The sequence below is a fragment of the Aspergillus chevalieri genome, chromosome 3 (assembly GCF_016861735.1).
Source record: "Aspergillus chevalieri M1 DNA, chromosome 3, nearly complete sequence".
Lineage (NCBI taxonomy): Eukaryota > Fungi > Ascomycota > Eurotiomycetes > Eurotiales > Aspergillaceae > Aspergillus > Aspergillus chevalieri.
In genome coordinates, this window is record NC_057364.1 from 722,840 (window position 1) to 738,216 (window position 15,377).

The window sequence follows — 15,377 nt, forward strand, 5'->3', positions numbered from 1 at the left end:
AGTACCGCTGTGTCCTAACCGGGCTAGCCTAACGGCAAGGATCCACTGCGACCGTTCGGGTCTAACTAACGTAATCGGACACCGAGCGAGCGGGGACACCGAGCGAGCGGCACGTCCGCCTACTTCAGTTAAAAATGCAAGTTAACTAGCAACAGAACAAGTAAAACAAGGCAATTTTTATATACAATAATGCTTTATCTAGTAGTGCAGCTAGATCTAATATGTCCTATTTGATGGCAGTTGCTGCAGCGTGGTGGTGCTCGCTTTCGTGGTCTCTCACCACCTTCATCCACCACCCCGGCAAGTAAATCAGCAGCTTCCTGACTGCGTTGCTGACCCTCAGCGCCAGTCAGAATACCACCAGCAGCTATAAAGGTCCTAGTAGTATTCCGTTTGCGCTTTTGGGTTTTATTAGCAGCACGTAGCTGCTTAACCTCATGCTCTAAAAGCAGCACATTCTGCATTGCCCTTTGAGCACCCTTGACCACTTGCTCAACTGCCTGACTGATAGGACTTGGTGGGCTGTGTGTACGCTGCCTCCAGAGGCGCTTGATAAGCTCAGATTGCTTCTGAAGTTGCCTGGTAGTCTTGGGAGTCTCTGCTGTCCAACTAGACGACTCTTTGCTATGTGAACTGCCCGGTGGTGTAGAGGTCTTCATCTGGATATGGAGTTCATCAAGTACATTCTCAGGTTTATATGGGACTAGACCTGCAGCAGCAAATCCACTGCATATATTTGATAATGAGAATGCTTGTGGGCGTGTCTGCTGGTAAGCGGCCAAAAAATCAACCTTATCAATATGATTGATCTCTAGCTGCATAGCAGTCTGAACCCGCTGGCCATAGAGACGTTTCAATGGCCCAAAACAAGCAACATCAAGCGGCTGAAGAAAATGCGATGAATGTGGAGGTAGATAAAGAGGTATAATATGATTCTCTGTGCAAAAATGGTCAAAAGCAGCAGTCGCATGGCTGCCATGGCCGTCAAGAATCAGAAGCCGGTGGGTGCCGATTGTACGCATTTTGGTATGCTTTTCAAAGACCTCTTTGAGCCAGAGCTCTCCAAGCTTATCATTTGTCCATCCATTCTCACTGACTCCAATGACCCAGTCATCAGGTATATGCTGATACCAAGTAGATTGGTGTTGCTTGCCAGCGAAGATAATCAATGGAGGAAGAAGATAGCCTGTTGAACCAATGGCCTCAATGACAGTCACCCATTCACGATTTCCTGGTTGTATGGCTTTTGCACGGCTTTGAACCTGAGAAGTAATGACCTGATAATAATTAATATAGATTCAATGATCAATATATTGATTACTGGGGGCATACCTTTGCAGTTGATGCCATTCCCATGGAGAAGCCAGTCTCATCAAAGTTATAGATATCCTGCTCAACAATGCCATATTTTGCAATAGTATTCTGAACCAGCTGAAACCAATCCATTATTATCTTTGGATCTTCACAAAGAGCACGTTGATAATCATATCTGCGGCTGTATTTTGACTTGATCTCCTTATGACGGTTGATAAAGCGCTGCACCCATTTTGTGCCAATTGAAGGAGCTGATTTCAACCGATTTGATAGTAATAGATTGGCCATTTCACACACAGTGCTGATTCTAGGAGGTAGACCACGTCCATCAGCAGCTAATACCCAGTTCACAAGGGTAGATTCTTCTGTGGTTGTGAGTTTTCGGCCATTTGGGGTGGAATCAACTCTGGAAACACGACCGCGCACACGGTGCTTCAGGGTAGAGTATTTGACATCAAATGCATTTGCAGCATCCCGAATGCTTCTAATTTGATTTTTATTTAAAGCATCAATAGCAAGCAATATTCTACCTTCTTGTTGAACAGCTGAATATGGCATATTGGAGGAAATGTTGGTGGTTGAATTTGATGAAACGAAGAAGTTGGCGGACGTGCCGCTCGCTCGGTGTCCCCGCTCGCTCGGTGTCCGATTACGTTAGCGGGGGTGATTAGTCACCAGTCAGTGTGTCGTCCTTCAGCTCTGGCTCTGGTCTCTTCAATAGATCCTGGTTATTAATTTAGTTTATTATATTGCTAGCCTGCAAATCGCTCAGCTGAGTGCTAGCGGCAGTATGGCATCTCAAGCGGATCAGGGAAGAACTGTTCGCATTGCGGCGGCATGTACAGAGTGTCAGCGTCGGAAACAGAAAGCAAGCTCATCAAGCCAATGTCCAAAGTAATTACCATTAGGCAAATAAACAATACTAACATCTCAGCAGTGCAGCCGCGAGTGGCCATGTAATCATTGCCAGGTGAGACGGATGCCGCACCTGTGTAAATTTGCGCCTAAGAAAGTGTTGCGGACGGGTGCTCCGGCCGTCAATAATACAAGCACAAGGTTTGTGTGAGGTCCGATAATCTTATGTATTGCTTGGTTAATGCGAATTCCAGGCCAATGGAAAACAATGGAAACAACAGCAATAGCTTCAACGCGCCAATCCAAAAAAAAAAAAAAAAAACCGTCCGAATCTGCTCTCCCTGAAGTCACTGGTGATGAGGATATTCGGGTCTTAGGGTATCTTCCCAATGAGCAGTACTCTCCCGTTGATAACCCCGAGGTATGCCTTTATGGACCATGTTTATTGAGTGTCATAGCTAATTTACAAAAGGGTTCCGCAGCAATTTCAAAGGTGCCGCAGGCTTTGTCCCCTGAGATGGAGAGCGCCTTGCGAGCGGTTCCTCCAAAACCCTACACGGGTAAGCCAGTCAATTGCGGTAACTAGTATCCGTGCTGACTTCTTTTAGATATCCTGGTACAACATTTCTTAGGTGATACAAATTATCACTTCTATGCTCTGTATCCGCCAATGTTTTCCTATGATTATTCTGTATGGCGGACAAACAGGACCCGGGCTCAAGTACTGACTCCCCAATTCACATGTCTGCTTTTGCGAGTATGTGCATGTTCGGCACTCTATCTCGACATGAGACTGCAACAAAAGCTAGAAACAGAGTTGGGTGAAAGCATTCAAACCTTATCCGAGCGCTATCATAACGCTGTCCAACGACTAAGCGGCACCATTTCCCCCGGTAAAGGTGACCTGGCGCAAGTCCAACAGCTGTTCCTTACGGCATTCTGGTACAAGACGGAAAGCCTTTTTATCAAGTCCTGGCACTCGCTAAGCGCTTCCATTCACAAGGCGCAAGAATTGGGTAAGTGTAAATGCGATTCCAACAGCTTTGGTGACTGGGGTCAATTGATAAACCCGACAGGCATGTATAAGCGTTCTTTTAGTTCGGAAGTGTCTGGGTTTGACAGGGAGATGAGGAGACGAATTTGGTGTCTCCTGTATGCTTGGGACTGGTAATGAACCCTCTTGCAATTTGCGGACAGAACTATAACTCACTGTAAAAGGCAAATGTCTATTATTTAGCCCGGCCGTTCATCATCAACACCAATTATTACTGCTTCGAGCCGCCCAATCTGCGGTTAGAGAGCCTTGATATGCCAGAAGAAGTACCGTCCCCGATGGCGCACATCGCTCTCCAATGCGAGCTAGGCAAAGAGATGTCAAAGATCCCTGAAGTTCCAGGGGGTATCATGTCTCCTGAAGACGCAGATTCCATTCAACGGACAGCCGAGAATTGGATGGCTTCTTTTCCGCAAGCTTATAGCCTCACGAATCCGGACATGCGATGGGACAAAGTTTACCACTACGTGACGTCCCAGCGTTATCAGCTACAGGCGATAGGTCATATGATGATCTTCTTTCCTGTGAAGCTGACCCTCACGAAGAGCGTCGACTCGATGAGAAAAACATGCGACGAACAGCCGTTCACTGCGCATTGAAATTGATGGAGATCTCCCGTCAACTGCTAGACTGCTTGCTTCCTATAAACGCCAAGTTTTACCTGGCAACTTTCCTCATATTCGACACGGCCGCTTGCCTGTCTTCTGCTATCGCCCATGACAGTGACTACTCACTCCCCCAGCGAGAAAAGAGCATCGAAACTATCGGCTTGGCCCTGAATATGCTGGACCATGTCCGGAACACCAAGCTCGGTGCAACGTGTTATGCGATCCTTCAAAAGGTCGTGCCGCAACTACCCCAAGAACTGACAGAAAAAATTTTGCATGAGTCCATGTCGCCGGGAAGTTCATCAACGGGAAGAGGTCCCAGCACCCCGCCTGATGGCCATCAAGATAATCAGCAATTTTCTACTAGATATACGAACGGTATTCTTGGGAAACTGCGACTACGAATGCCTTTGATCCTGGAATGCCTCCGTCTTCAGAGATGGGTTTCCATAATGCGGGAGTTACGATGCCTCAAGTGACAAGTTTCGACGATCTTTCTAATATGGATCTCGGTGGACTGAGTCAGATTTGGGATTGGGGATACCTCAGGTTCACGACTTGATTATATTCTGTTGCTAGCTTAATGCCTTTCTGCTATTTGCATTCACAAATCTGGCGGGTTTGATCCAGAGACGATAGAATAGTTCACGTGGTCAATGATTGTATACACTTGAAACACGTATAATGCCAACTCTTATGGTACGAGGTTACGCGATCCCATACTTCATTCACCAACAAAATCCATAACATCAAATGGAATAAAGGTAAAATTTTTAGGTATCGTCGTCTTCCAGGAAGACTCGTCCTGTATACGCTTAGTCATCGCTTAGGGCACCGCTATCCCCGAAGAGGCTAGCGCCACCCGCACCCACAAGCGGAGACGATTTTCTCACAGCGGCAGAGTGCCTTTTTTTCGTCTTCGCACGACGTTCAGCGCAGAGCCTCACCATAAGAACTTCTCTTTTGGAAGACTGTCGCCATCATGTCTAAGATCACAGTCGGTGAGTTATCCGTGTTCTCTATCATTCTGGGGACGTTCTTGGAAGGATCAGGTGGCTAATACGATTTTGTGTGCGACAGCCGGAGTGCGCCAGAATGTCGAGCAGCTGCTCAACTACTCTCAGAATGAGAAGAAGAGGAACTTCCTCGAGACCGTCGAGCTTCAGATCGGTCTGAAGAACTACGACCCCCAGCGTGACAAGCGTTTCTCCGGCACCATCAAGCTGCCCTCTGTCCCTCGTCCCAACATGAGCATCTGGTGCGTTTGACCTCGAAGCCTCGATGAGATGAGACATATCACACGAGGATGATCAACCAACGAGAGGAATAAGTAACTGACGGTCGGGTATAGTGTTCTTGGTGACCAGCACGACCTTGACCGTGCTAAGCACCACGGCATCGACGGCATGTCCGCTGAGGACCTCCGTAAGCTGAACAAGAACAAGAAGCTCATCAAAAAGCTTGCCCGCAAGTATGATGCTTTCGTCGCTTCCGAGGGTCTCATCAAGCAGATTCCCCGTCTCTTGGGTCCCGGTCTCTCCAAGGGTATGTTTGCCTCCCATAAAATGAAAAAGAAAGAAATGAAATGATTAACATTTAATTCTAGCCGGTAAATTCCCTACCCCTGTCTCCCACAGCGAGGACCTGTCCGCCAAGGTCACCGATGTCAAGTCGACCATCAAGTTCCAGCTCAAGAAGGTTCTGTGCCTTGGTGTCGCCGTTGGCAACGTTGGCATGACCCAGGATGAGCTGGTCGCTAACATCATGTTGGCCATCAACTACCTCGTCTCCCTGCTTAAGAAGGGCTGGCAGAACGTTGGCAGCCTTGTTATCAAGGCTTCTATGTCTCCCCCCAAGCGTCTCTACTAGAGCCTCTGCGCTGTATTGTCACGCGTTACGCTGGGTGGTCTGGTAGGAGCATAAGTGTGAGAAATATATAGGAACATTTTTGTTACGGAAATATGAACTCACGACTTTTGTTCCTATTATCATATTGCATCTCTTGTAGCTGATGTTCCGAAGTAGAGAGGTTTTTCTTTCGTAGGAATTGTCTAACAATATGAAGTACATGAAGATGTTGTTACATTGTATAGTTGATGGGCGACTACTGCATCCCAGGCATCAAGTCCGTCCTATCCAAAATCATCCCCCTCATACCAATAAACTCCCGCAAAGCCTCCCACTCCTCACCCTCTTCCTCGCCTCTATAATCGATGCTCTTAAACCCCCAAGCAAGCGCAACCTTATCCATCGCAGCACGCTCCTCTTCCCGAAGCCAACGATGCCGCAAGGGAACACCAGGCAGCCATGTCACCCGCTCCATCTGATCATTAGCCGTCGTAATAGCTAGCACACCAATCGACGACACACCCCCGACGTATGCAAGACCAGCCGCGAAAGCAATACCCGTTGCCGTACTAGGATCCATCGTGTTCTGCAGGCTCGAGGCCCAAGATGCAATACTGTAGCAGGCTACCGGAGCAGTAGCCATACCCAGTAGCGGAGCACTAGCTTTGCGGAACACCTTGGAACGGTGAAATGCCTTGGTGCAGAATGTGTTGTCGATGATGGCCAGGACGAGTGAGAGGTTTCTTTGCTCGATGGCGACGTCGAGGGCCATGTTGGTTAGTTCGGAGGGGACGGCGGAGTGGATGTTGGAGGGATTCGCCTTGTGGTATTTCACCGGTGAGGTGTTTTGTTCTGGGACCGGCTTGTGGGCGTATAGGTGGAAGATTTCGGGGAAATGTTCGGCATTCTTCAGGAGGGTCTGAACCTTGGTATAACATGCCAGCACGCTGGGGGAAATGAATACCTTCTCATCCTTCACGATATCATTGGCAATTCGCGACACGGATTTGGCTAGTTGTGGTGTATCTCCGGCTGGTACGGGACGCTTCTTTGCGTTCTTCTCTTCTAGATCTAACAGGGACGAGATCGCATTTCCTTCTTCTTTGGGTGCGGAAGATGCCTCCTGCTGGTGATCTTGTTCTCTAGATACAAGCGCTTCGGCGATTGCCTGACATTTCTCAAGTAGTTGCACGACAGACGCATCGGAGGGGACCGAATCGGTATTGTGGATTATCGAGGCTTCGTGCGCTACCTCCTGCAAGGTTGTCTCGGGGTCCAAGGGAGAGGATGGTTGGAACGTGCTCGACTCGAACCTTCTAGTCGCTAATGGTGAGGAGATCGACGGTTTTTTCAGCCCATTTTTCGAGCGCAATTGCCCCCAATGCCCATTCCGATGCAGCAGGCTGACCGAGACATGTTGCCGTGCGAATGGTGCGCGACGGGGCGTTGGTGGCTTGGAAAACTGGCAGAATTGACAGACCAGCCCTTGGGGCCGTGGCGTCTTCCGTCCCCTCAGAGCAATCCCGTTCATGATTCACGTCGAATGTTGCAGCCTTGCGCTGCTTGGTCGGGTGTCTTCTCCCCTCAGCGGAAAATCGACGCCTCACGAAAAAGCGGTGCCTTTCTGCCGCCCCATAAGCACCGCCACTACGGAGAAGCGCGCTTTCGTTGCCTGACGTCTCGCTGTGCCCTGTCGCTGACTCCAATGTAACTCACGATCTGTCCATTCCACCTCCGCGGACGCATTTCTACACCACCAACTCGATCAGTTTCCTTTTGCGCAACTCCTTTCCTGAAATCTATCTGATTGCGCCGCTCGCTTCAATCCCCACGGAATGCCGCCTCCTCCTCCTCCCCCTCCGCCGCCCGGAGGGATGGGAGGCCCTCCTCCACCTCCACCCCCAGGAAACCTGCCGAGCAGGCCGTCGAAAGGACAAGCAAAGGATCGGGTAGGGTTCATGGTGTTGATGGATGCGAATGGTTTTTGGAATTCGCACGCTCAGCTGCTGACATACTCAACCTCCTTAACAGGGCGCACTTCTTTCAGATATCAATAAGGGAACTCGCTTGAAAAAGACCGTCACCAATGACAGATCGGCGCCGGTACTTGGAGGGGGCTCAGGTGGGAACACAGGTGGTCCCCCTGTTGCTGGCGCTCCGCCGGTTCCTACTATGGGCAGGCCGCCAGCCGCACCACCTGTTCCCTCAGGTAACCGACTACGAAGTGGCAGCGAAGCTGGCTCAGGGGTTGACAGTGGCCCGAGCGCCCCGGCCGCTCAACTAGGTGGTCTCTTTGCGGGGGGTATGCCCAAGCTCCGCAGTCGAGGAGGAGTCGATACGGGAGCCAACAAACAAGATTCGCCGTACACGGACAGCTCGGCACCTAAGCCACCCGTTGCGTCCGCACCAAAGCCCCCAACAGTTCCTAGACCACCAGGCGCTCGCCCTCCCCCACCGCCGCCCTCTACTGAATCGTCTCCTGCTCCTAACCCATTGGTTGCCGCTCTTCGCAAACCGCCTCCGAGGCCGGCTTCCCGGCCATCGTCGACCGTGTCATCGAGGACCGCACCAGATACACCCCCGCCGCGCGCACCTCCTCCGCTGCCAGGGTCGTCAAAGCCACCACCTCCTCCAGTATCTTCAAGAAAACCTTCCGCACCCGCTCCTCCACCTCCTCCACCTTTCTCCGGCCCGTCTGCGCCTACTCCGCCTCCGCCGGCAGCTCCGCGGCCACCCCCTCCTCCCCCCGGCCCAGCACGATCGACCCCTCCACCTCCGCCGTCTGCACCATCGCAAAATGGAGTTGGTGGCGCTTCGATAGCCGTACAAGCAGCTCGAAACGCTCTTGGACACAAGGAATCAGCACCAGCGGCTCCGCCGCCCCCTCCTCCGGCCTCATCAGCACCCGCAGCGCCTCCTCCGCCACCCCCAATTTCCCCGCCGTCAGCTCCCCAGGCCTTACCACCGCCTCCGCGTGCTCCTCCACAAGAGACGAGTCCTTATACGCTTAGTAACGGCGGGCCGTCATCGGGTGCAGGCGGTGGACACGGAATTCTTGAGGTGGATGACAATCGGTTCAAGTTCCAAAGCGAAGGACTGTTCCCGAAGCCACGGCCATTCTCCCGAGAGGTACGGAGATACCGTGCAGGACGGGGAAGCAGCGTGCCTCTTGATCTGAGTGCTTTAAGTGGTTGAAAACGGTTTTTCTAGATTGCAGCTTCCGGTGGTCCACTTGTCGTTCTTTTGTAATTTGCATATATTGTTAATGAAAGTGCTTCTACTTTTACCCATTGGAAAATCCGATTGTAGTTTAAATGCTAGAACAAAGCTCTTGGGAATAGATAAGTCGATAAGGTGATATCATACACGTGACTGGGTAAGCTTCGGAGGTCGGGTTTATCCTCGGCGGAGCGACGAAACGAAGCGAAAACAGACACAACAACATCAACACGACAATATCCCCGAATCCAAGGCCGCGGCCAGATAATAAGACTGCCTCTTTGCCCTGACACATTCTCTACGCCGGCCGAACCTCAAAAAGCGGAAGAATTACGTGAACGTACCGCTACGTGGATGCGAAGCTGAATCAAAACGACGAATCACCCAGACGAATTAGCCTGACGGACAATTGACCAAGACGATTATTGCGAGAACTTCGAGCTTTAGATCCAATCTAGACTAGAAGGGAAGAGAGGAAGACCTCTTGCACCAGGTGTCGCTTCGAGGCCGTTTTACCCTGTCCTGAATCTGCGGGGAAAGCAACCACACTCTTGCGGCTCCTCAAATCAGGGCGTAACAGGGTTCCGATCACTGACGTCTGTCTTTGTTTTCACTTGCTTCTGTTTCTGAAACGAAACGATCTGAGACGATCCGCCCCTCGCATTTCCCTGCTTCACCATGTCTCTCAATCCGTACATCAACAGTAAGTCTACTCGCATCATATTTAGAACTTGTCTCTTGTGACTGACACTGACTGCTGTCGTACAGAAAAGGTTCTCATCCTGACCGTCGACGGCCGCACGCTCGTGGGAACGCTCCTATCGACCGACCAGCTAACGAACCTCGTGTTGTTGAATACCATTGAACGCATTATCCGCACGCCAGACGACCCCGAGCCGAGCTCGCAGATCGAACATGGACTGTACTTGATCCGGGGAGATAACGTGGTGGTGTGCGGAGAGGTCGATGAGGGGGTTGATAACGATATCGACTGGACGAAGGTGCGCGGAGAGGTTGTGCGAGGGACGAAGAATGCGTGAGACGGAGATCCGGCTGTCTTTTGTTACCACTTTTCTTTTCGTCGGCTGGGTCGTGGGAACGGCGTTGATCATTGTCGGTGCGTGACCATTGCCTGCACTCTTCTTTTCTCACGCTTTCTTTCTTATTTTCTTGTCCGACTTGGGAAAGTGCGTTTGGTTGGCATTATACGAGGACGGATTACTACGGCCATGGACCAATCCTGCGCGAGCGACGCCTGTGGTGAGATTACTTCTATAGGGAGGATGACTGCTATGGGTGGCATGATTGATATTAAACTAAAGAGGCAGTATTGACGACCTCCGATTTGAATTGCTCGCGACGAGTCATGAATTAATTGTTGTCGGAAAGAGCTTATTCGGAGGAGATACCCAATTAACTATACAGACAATACAGAGAACTTCTACCAGATGATGAATACAAGGCAGACACGTTACTATGTCGAAATAGATTGGAGCCAAGCATCCGTGTGTTCCCGTGTGACTGGTTGCCATATGGTTTATGGGGTTCGGCTGAATTGGGGATTCGGGATTCGGGCACCAGCCACAATTCCTCTGCACAGCATTCCTGCTCGTATACAACAGGTAAATAATACGTAGAGGCATAAGCGAGGAGGGATCTTCTGTCTTTTTCCAGTGTGAATTTCTCCGTGAAGAGAGTTCTACTTTCGCTCCGGTTGCTCCGGCGGGACGTTTCAAGCCGTGGTTCGTCTAGCTTTAATTGAGGTTATCCCCGTACAGGGAGACCCAGTACGGATAGAACAGAGCACTGTACAGCAGACAGTGCAACATGTACGTCCAACTCTTGAGTGGAGAGATATAAATGCTGCCTGTCGCAATGCCCAATATTCCCCGTATACACCAGGAATAGTACTGCCGTGCATAACCACTATTATGTATAATCTCTCCCCCTAGCCGCTACCGCCTCAATTAAACGGCGCCTCCACTCCAGGCCGCCCCTCTCCATATTCTCTTCATTTTCCTTTTCTCTTTCCCTTTCTTTTTCTCTCTCCTGACACTCTCTTTCCTCTCCAGTAGAGGTGATTTTGACTTGCTTTTGTAATTTCTTTTCCTTTCTCCTTTTCCCCTTTTGGCCCCAGGCTGTCACTTCTATCTCTGTCTCCTCCCCTCTGACGTTGCAGGTCGCTGGACGATCTCCGTTCGCAATCTGCCTTGCCGCATATCCCTATTCATCGCCATACGCGCCCTCCTTGACCCCAAGACGCCCTTCATGTGGTCTTTATCGTCCCAGTATACTACGAACTCGATTATTCCGTTTTTTCTGACGCTGTTGACATCTTGAGCTGTGAACTCTATCGTCTCCTTGGCTTGTTTCGGAGTGATCCCCGTGTATCCCGTCTTATCGTCATCCGCCGTTTCATAACTAGTATACACTTCCCTCCTCGCTTTATCCTCCCCCCTTCTCCTGCACCTCTTCCCCCCTCATTCACGCCCGGGGTGAATCATGTGGCTCTATAGAGGAGTCCAATCCGCCGTCTTTTACTACGCCTCCTGTACGCCGTGTGCCAATTCCATCGACCGTCGAAAACGATTAAAAGATGCCGTCCGCTCGAAACGCGAAAGGGAAAGGTCCGAAGCCCTTGTTACCGATCAACCGAGACCGTTCGCCCAACCGATTCCCTTCAGTACGAATCCAGGATGGAACGAGGAAATCGCATTAGGCCCAGGGCCGCCCGCCAGGAACCATCGCGCCCTTAATCGTCGCACCGATAGTTGGAATGTGGATGGTATGTCGGACTGCAGCTTGGATGCGGATGTGGAAGGCCCGTCGTCGTCGCAAAAGAAGGACAAGAGACCCCTTAGAGGAGATCGGTGGAGTCGCATGCGGTACCAGCGTGAAGATGAAGTCTTGTGGGGTGAGGCTGAAGTCAAAGGTTCCTCGGTTGGTCTTTCCGGTCGCGGCAAAACGGATGCCAAAGAACCCAGCAAATACTATATTGCCCGCGTTCCTCCCGTCAACGACCTCCATCCGCCCATCGTAAGTGGTCCCAAGAGCAGAGCGGAGACGAGATGGATGCTGCAGCCTCCGCCTAGTGCCAAGGTCATGGCGGGAAAGGAGCGGTCCCGCGTTTCGGTCCGTTGTAGCCCTCCTGGCAGCTCGCGACTAGATGAGGATGATGAGGATGTGGTGTTGCCCGAGCGAAACCAACAACAGCGCCAATTACAACCTTCTGCTCTTTCTTCCGTCCCCGAGAAGAGCAAGCCTCCCAAGCCCTCCCCGATTACCGTATACCCCAGTTACCATGCCCAAAGAGCATCGGATCCTGAACAGAGCCCTCGAGTTCACCGGCTGTCGTCAAATTTGCACGCTCATGGACGGGATGAGTCGAACTTCGTCATCGCATCGCTCCATTCGCCTTCAGAACCTCCTTCACCTTTATCCTCGCCAGCAGAGTCGGAAGAGGGAATGTCATGGCGTTGCCCAGAGACCCCAGTTTCGCGACCTGTATCCAAAGCGACCGATGAAAGCAAGGTCTACCGCCCAGCCATTTCGAAAACCCTATCTACTTTACACCGTGATCATAGCAACAATAAAGTCCAGCTTTTACAATTGGAAATCAATGACCACCCTGATGATGTCGGAATGGGTCAATTTGAACAAATACGACCATACCGTTGGAGTATGGACATATGATCGAAGCAGCATACATGTCCCCCTCGATTCTTTTTCTTGTTATGGGATTCTTGTTTTAATCATCCATACCACTTTTCTTTGGCGTTGGAAGCAGGAAAACAAAAGTGTCGTTCGTTATCATTACTTTTTGCCCTAACCCTTGTTTGACAGCAATCGTTCAAGTCACTTATCTCCATTGGCAGGCCCAGAAAGAGAGCATATGAACGATTCTGAATTGGTATGAAAACCGAAGAACGCAAAAAACAGAAAGCCTCATCCTGATTTCAACTTTGCCTCAACTCTCTTTCCGTGCAGCTCTCCTGCGGCATTCTTATCACCAGCTTGCTGATTTCATTGCCTGATCTTTTATACATTATTCCCTTGGTTGTTTTTGTCGGTGTCTCCATGCGTCTTTGTCTCTCTCTACCTGAGCTTGTTATTGTCAGCGTCATATATTTCCTTTTTCATTCTCCTCGTTCCTTACCCCGATTATGTCTTTACCTTCGTGTATAATAGTACCTTTGTCTAATAGATACTTTTATTATGTCTTCTCTCTTTTCTTTTCTTTCTTCTTTTTCTTTATTGATGTCTGTCTTCCCCTATATATACACAATTTCTATGGGCTCAATTGTTCTCCACGCCCTCCTTTGATGCTCTTATAAAATGACTGCATTCCTATCACTGTTGAATCAATAGCTTCTGAAACCCTGGTATGATAAAACCCATGCATGAATATTAGTACCATATTCAATATGACTTCTATCCTATATGTAATTAAATGACTTATTAGCAGGGTATAATTGCTATGTATAGTAAAACACTCATAATGCTGGAAATGCAAAGCAATCACCCAACTGATTTTTTCATGGTCGGCCATTGCTCCAACTCATCTTAAATCAAGAACCTTTCCCCAACGCCTTCGCCCTCTCCTTCGCAGCTCTCCTCTGCCTCCACCGAATCCCATGACTGGACACCAACCACAGCGCCGGCGAAGCCGCAATTGAAATCAACGCCAAAACCGTATACGCCCATCCCCACCCCATCGCCAACCGCATATGGTTAATAGCCGCCGAAGCCGCCGCGCCCAATTCACAGCGGAACAGGTTATTCGCTGCCGTAGCGGCCGCTGAGCGTCCGGGCCAGATGTCGACCATCAAGACATTAAGAACCTGTGAAGTGCCGTTAAGCGCCCAGCCACAGAGAAAGAGGAGGATGATTGGCGCTGCCAGATGGACTTGTCGTCCCATGACCCAGCCATACGCAATAATGGTGATACTGGTGAGGTAGTACATGGGCAAGGCGATTTCGATGCGTGCCTTTTCGATGTTGAAGTTGCTTATATCCGTTCCCCGATTTCGGATAACGGGCAGACCTGCGCGACGCGCATGTCGCCGGTAATTCCTGTCGACAAAGTATCCCGTCGTGAACGCGGAAAGGATCCCGCCGGCGCCGATGGGGATGTACATTAGGGCTGTTTGGATGTTGTTGAAGTGATAAACTTCGTGGAGTGTTGTTGTGGCGCCAGTCATGATGGCGTAGAAGCATGCAAAGAGGAGTCCCGTTGTGAGGAGGATGGCGGTTGTTTCGAGATCGAAGGAGACTTTTAGGGTTGGGAGGGGGGAGGGCAGGTGGAAGGTGTGGTTTTTGCGGATTTCGGCGGTTTTCGAGTATGGTGGCGCGAGACCTTTTCGCTTGCGTCGTTGGTGACGTATGATATCGCTCACGGAGGTGTTTAGGGCCGGTGGGGGGATTGACCCATCGCCCACGACTTTGCGACATGTCTCTGGTAGGAACAGTACAAGCAGGATGAAGAACACGCCCGCGAAGATAAGCAAGAACCAGAAGATCCAATGCCAGTCGACGAACTGGCTGATCAACCCCCCAATCACCGGCGACAGCGACGGGCCCAGCATACCCCCCAGCGAAGCATAGGCGATATACGCGCCCCGTTCGCCAGAAGTGACGACGTCGCTGACGACCCCGTTGGCCAGGGCTACGGTGCCGCTGCTACCGGCGCTCTGGAGACAGCGCAGGACGAGGAGGGCGGCGTAGCTGTTCTGTAGGGCTAGGCCGAGGTTTGCGGCGAGGTAGATTGTGAAGCAGATTATGTATGCTGGGCGACGGCCTGCGGTGTCGGAAAAGCCGGCGATGAACATGGGGGCGATGCCTTGCATGATCTGTTATCAACCCTGGTTAGTTTTTTTTTTTTTTTTTCCTTGGCTTGGTTCTAGGTCAAAGAGTCAAGGTACTTACCAAGTACGTGGTGACCGTTATATCGACCTTGGACGTCGACACACCCAGGGCTGATGCGATGGTCTCCAATGCAGGAAAGTATATACTAGACGACAGAGGGGAATAGAAACTAGCCAACGAGGCAGCCGCCACGATAGCCCTTTTCTGGTTCACAGTGAACACGGAGTAATCATGTTGATCGACCGCATTTTGCTGGCTCTGCGGTGCACCCTGAACAACCTGGCCATCGTTCTTCTCCGGGTCCTTTTCACCTGCCATTGAGTGAGTATGTACAACGTTAACCGAAAGAATCTTCCCTTAGCCTGTGTAACGCGATATTTAAGCATTTTCGGGTCTACCCGGTAACGGTTTCTCGCATCGCGCTAAATCGTGTGGCGTCCCCGCGTTTTTGCTGGTTTGGGGAGTAGATCGGGATGCCGGTTGCCGGTAACGGGACGGGATCGGGTTTGTCCAGCGAATGAGAAATGGGCCGATTCGGGGATATTGTAGACTTATTTATCCAGTAGGCTTTTCTCGTACAAATAATCTTACAGTATAGCCCTCTTATTCACATT

General features: G+C 50.6%; 7 protein-coding genes across 7 annotated transcripts; 4 read left to right on the forward strand and 3 right to left on the reverse strand.

Moving 5' to 3' along the window:
* Positions 1-194: 194 nt before the first annotated feature.
* On the reverse strand, positions 195-1,872 carry ACHE_30262A (uncharacterized protein; the record flags this gene model as incomplete). The annotated part of the gene is made up of 2 exons (XM_043276861.1): positions 195-1,277; positions 1,333-1,872. The coding sequence occupies 2 exons, from the start codon at positions 1,870-1,872 to the stop codon at positions 195-197; spliced, it is 1,623 nt and encodes a 540-aa protein (XP_043134797.1).
* A 2,941-nt stretch (positions 1,873-4,813) lies between these two features.
* On the forward strand, positions 4,814-5,700 carry CRP74 (60S ribosomal protein uL1; the record flags this gene model as incomplete). The annotated part of the gene is made up of 4 exons (XM_043276862.1): positions 4,814-4,832; positions 4,912-5,089; positions 5,183-5,376; positions 5,438-5,700. 4 exons carry the CDS (start codon positions 4,814-4,816, stop codon positions 5,698-5,700), a joined length of 654 nt encoding a protein of 217 aa, XP_043134798.1.
* Positions 5,701-5,935: 235 nt separating this feature from the next.
* ACHE_30264A (uncharacterized protein) lies at positions 5,936-7,210 on the reverse strand (the record flags this gene model as incomplete). Its single annotated transcript, XM_043276863.1, has 1 exon — positions 5,936-7,210. One exon carries the CDS (start codon positions 7,208-7,210, stop codon positions 5,936-5,938), a length of 1,275 nt encoding a protein of 424 aa, XP_043134799.1.
* A 304-nt stretch (positions 7,211-7,514) lies between these two features.
* On the forward strand, positions 7,515-8,874 carry ACHE_30265S (putative proline-rich, actin-associated protein Vrp1; the record flags this gene model as incomplete). Its single annotated transcript, XM_043276864.1, has 2 exons — positions 7,515-7,628; positions 7,711-8,874. 2 exons carry the CDS (start codon positions 7,515-7,517, stop codon positions 8,872-8,874), a joined length of 1,278 nt encoding a protein of 425 aa, XP_043134800.1.
* A 702-nt stretch (positions 8,875-9,576) lies between these two features.
* On the forward strand, positions 9,577-9,938 carry ACHE_30266S (U6 snRNA-associated Sm-like protein LSm8; the record flags this gene model as incomplete). The annotated part of the gene is made up of 2 exons (XM_043276866.1): positions 9,577-9,601; positions 9,667-9,938. The coding sequence occupies 2 exons, from the start codon at positions 9,577-9,579 to the stop codon at positions 9,936-9,938; spliced, it is 297 nt and encodes a 98-aa protein (XP_043134801.1).
* Positions 9,939-11,400: 1,462 nt separating this feature from the next.
* ACHE_30267S (uncharacterized protein) lies at positions 11,401-12,591 on the forward strand (the record flags this gene model as incomplete). Its single annotated transcript, XM_043276867.1, has 1 exon — positions 11,401-12,591. The coding sequence occupies one exon, from the start codon at positions 11,401-11,403 to the stop codon at positions 12,589-12,591; it is 1,191 nt and encodes a 396-aa protein (XP_043134802.1).
* An 875-nt stretch (positions 12,592-13,466) lies between these two features.
* On the reverse strand, positions 13,467-15,081 carry ACHE_30268A (MFS transporter; the record flags this gene model as incomplete). The annotated part of the gene is made up of 2 exons (XM_043276868.1): positions 13,467-14,747; positions 14,824-15,081. The coding sequence occupies 2 exons, from the start codon at positions 15,079-15,081 to the stop codon at positions 13,467-13,469; spliced, it is 1,539 nt and encodes a 512-aa protein (XP_043134803.1).
* Positions 15,082-15,377: the final 296 nt, after the last annotated feature.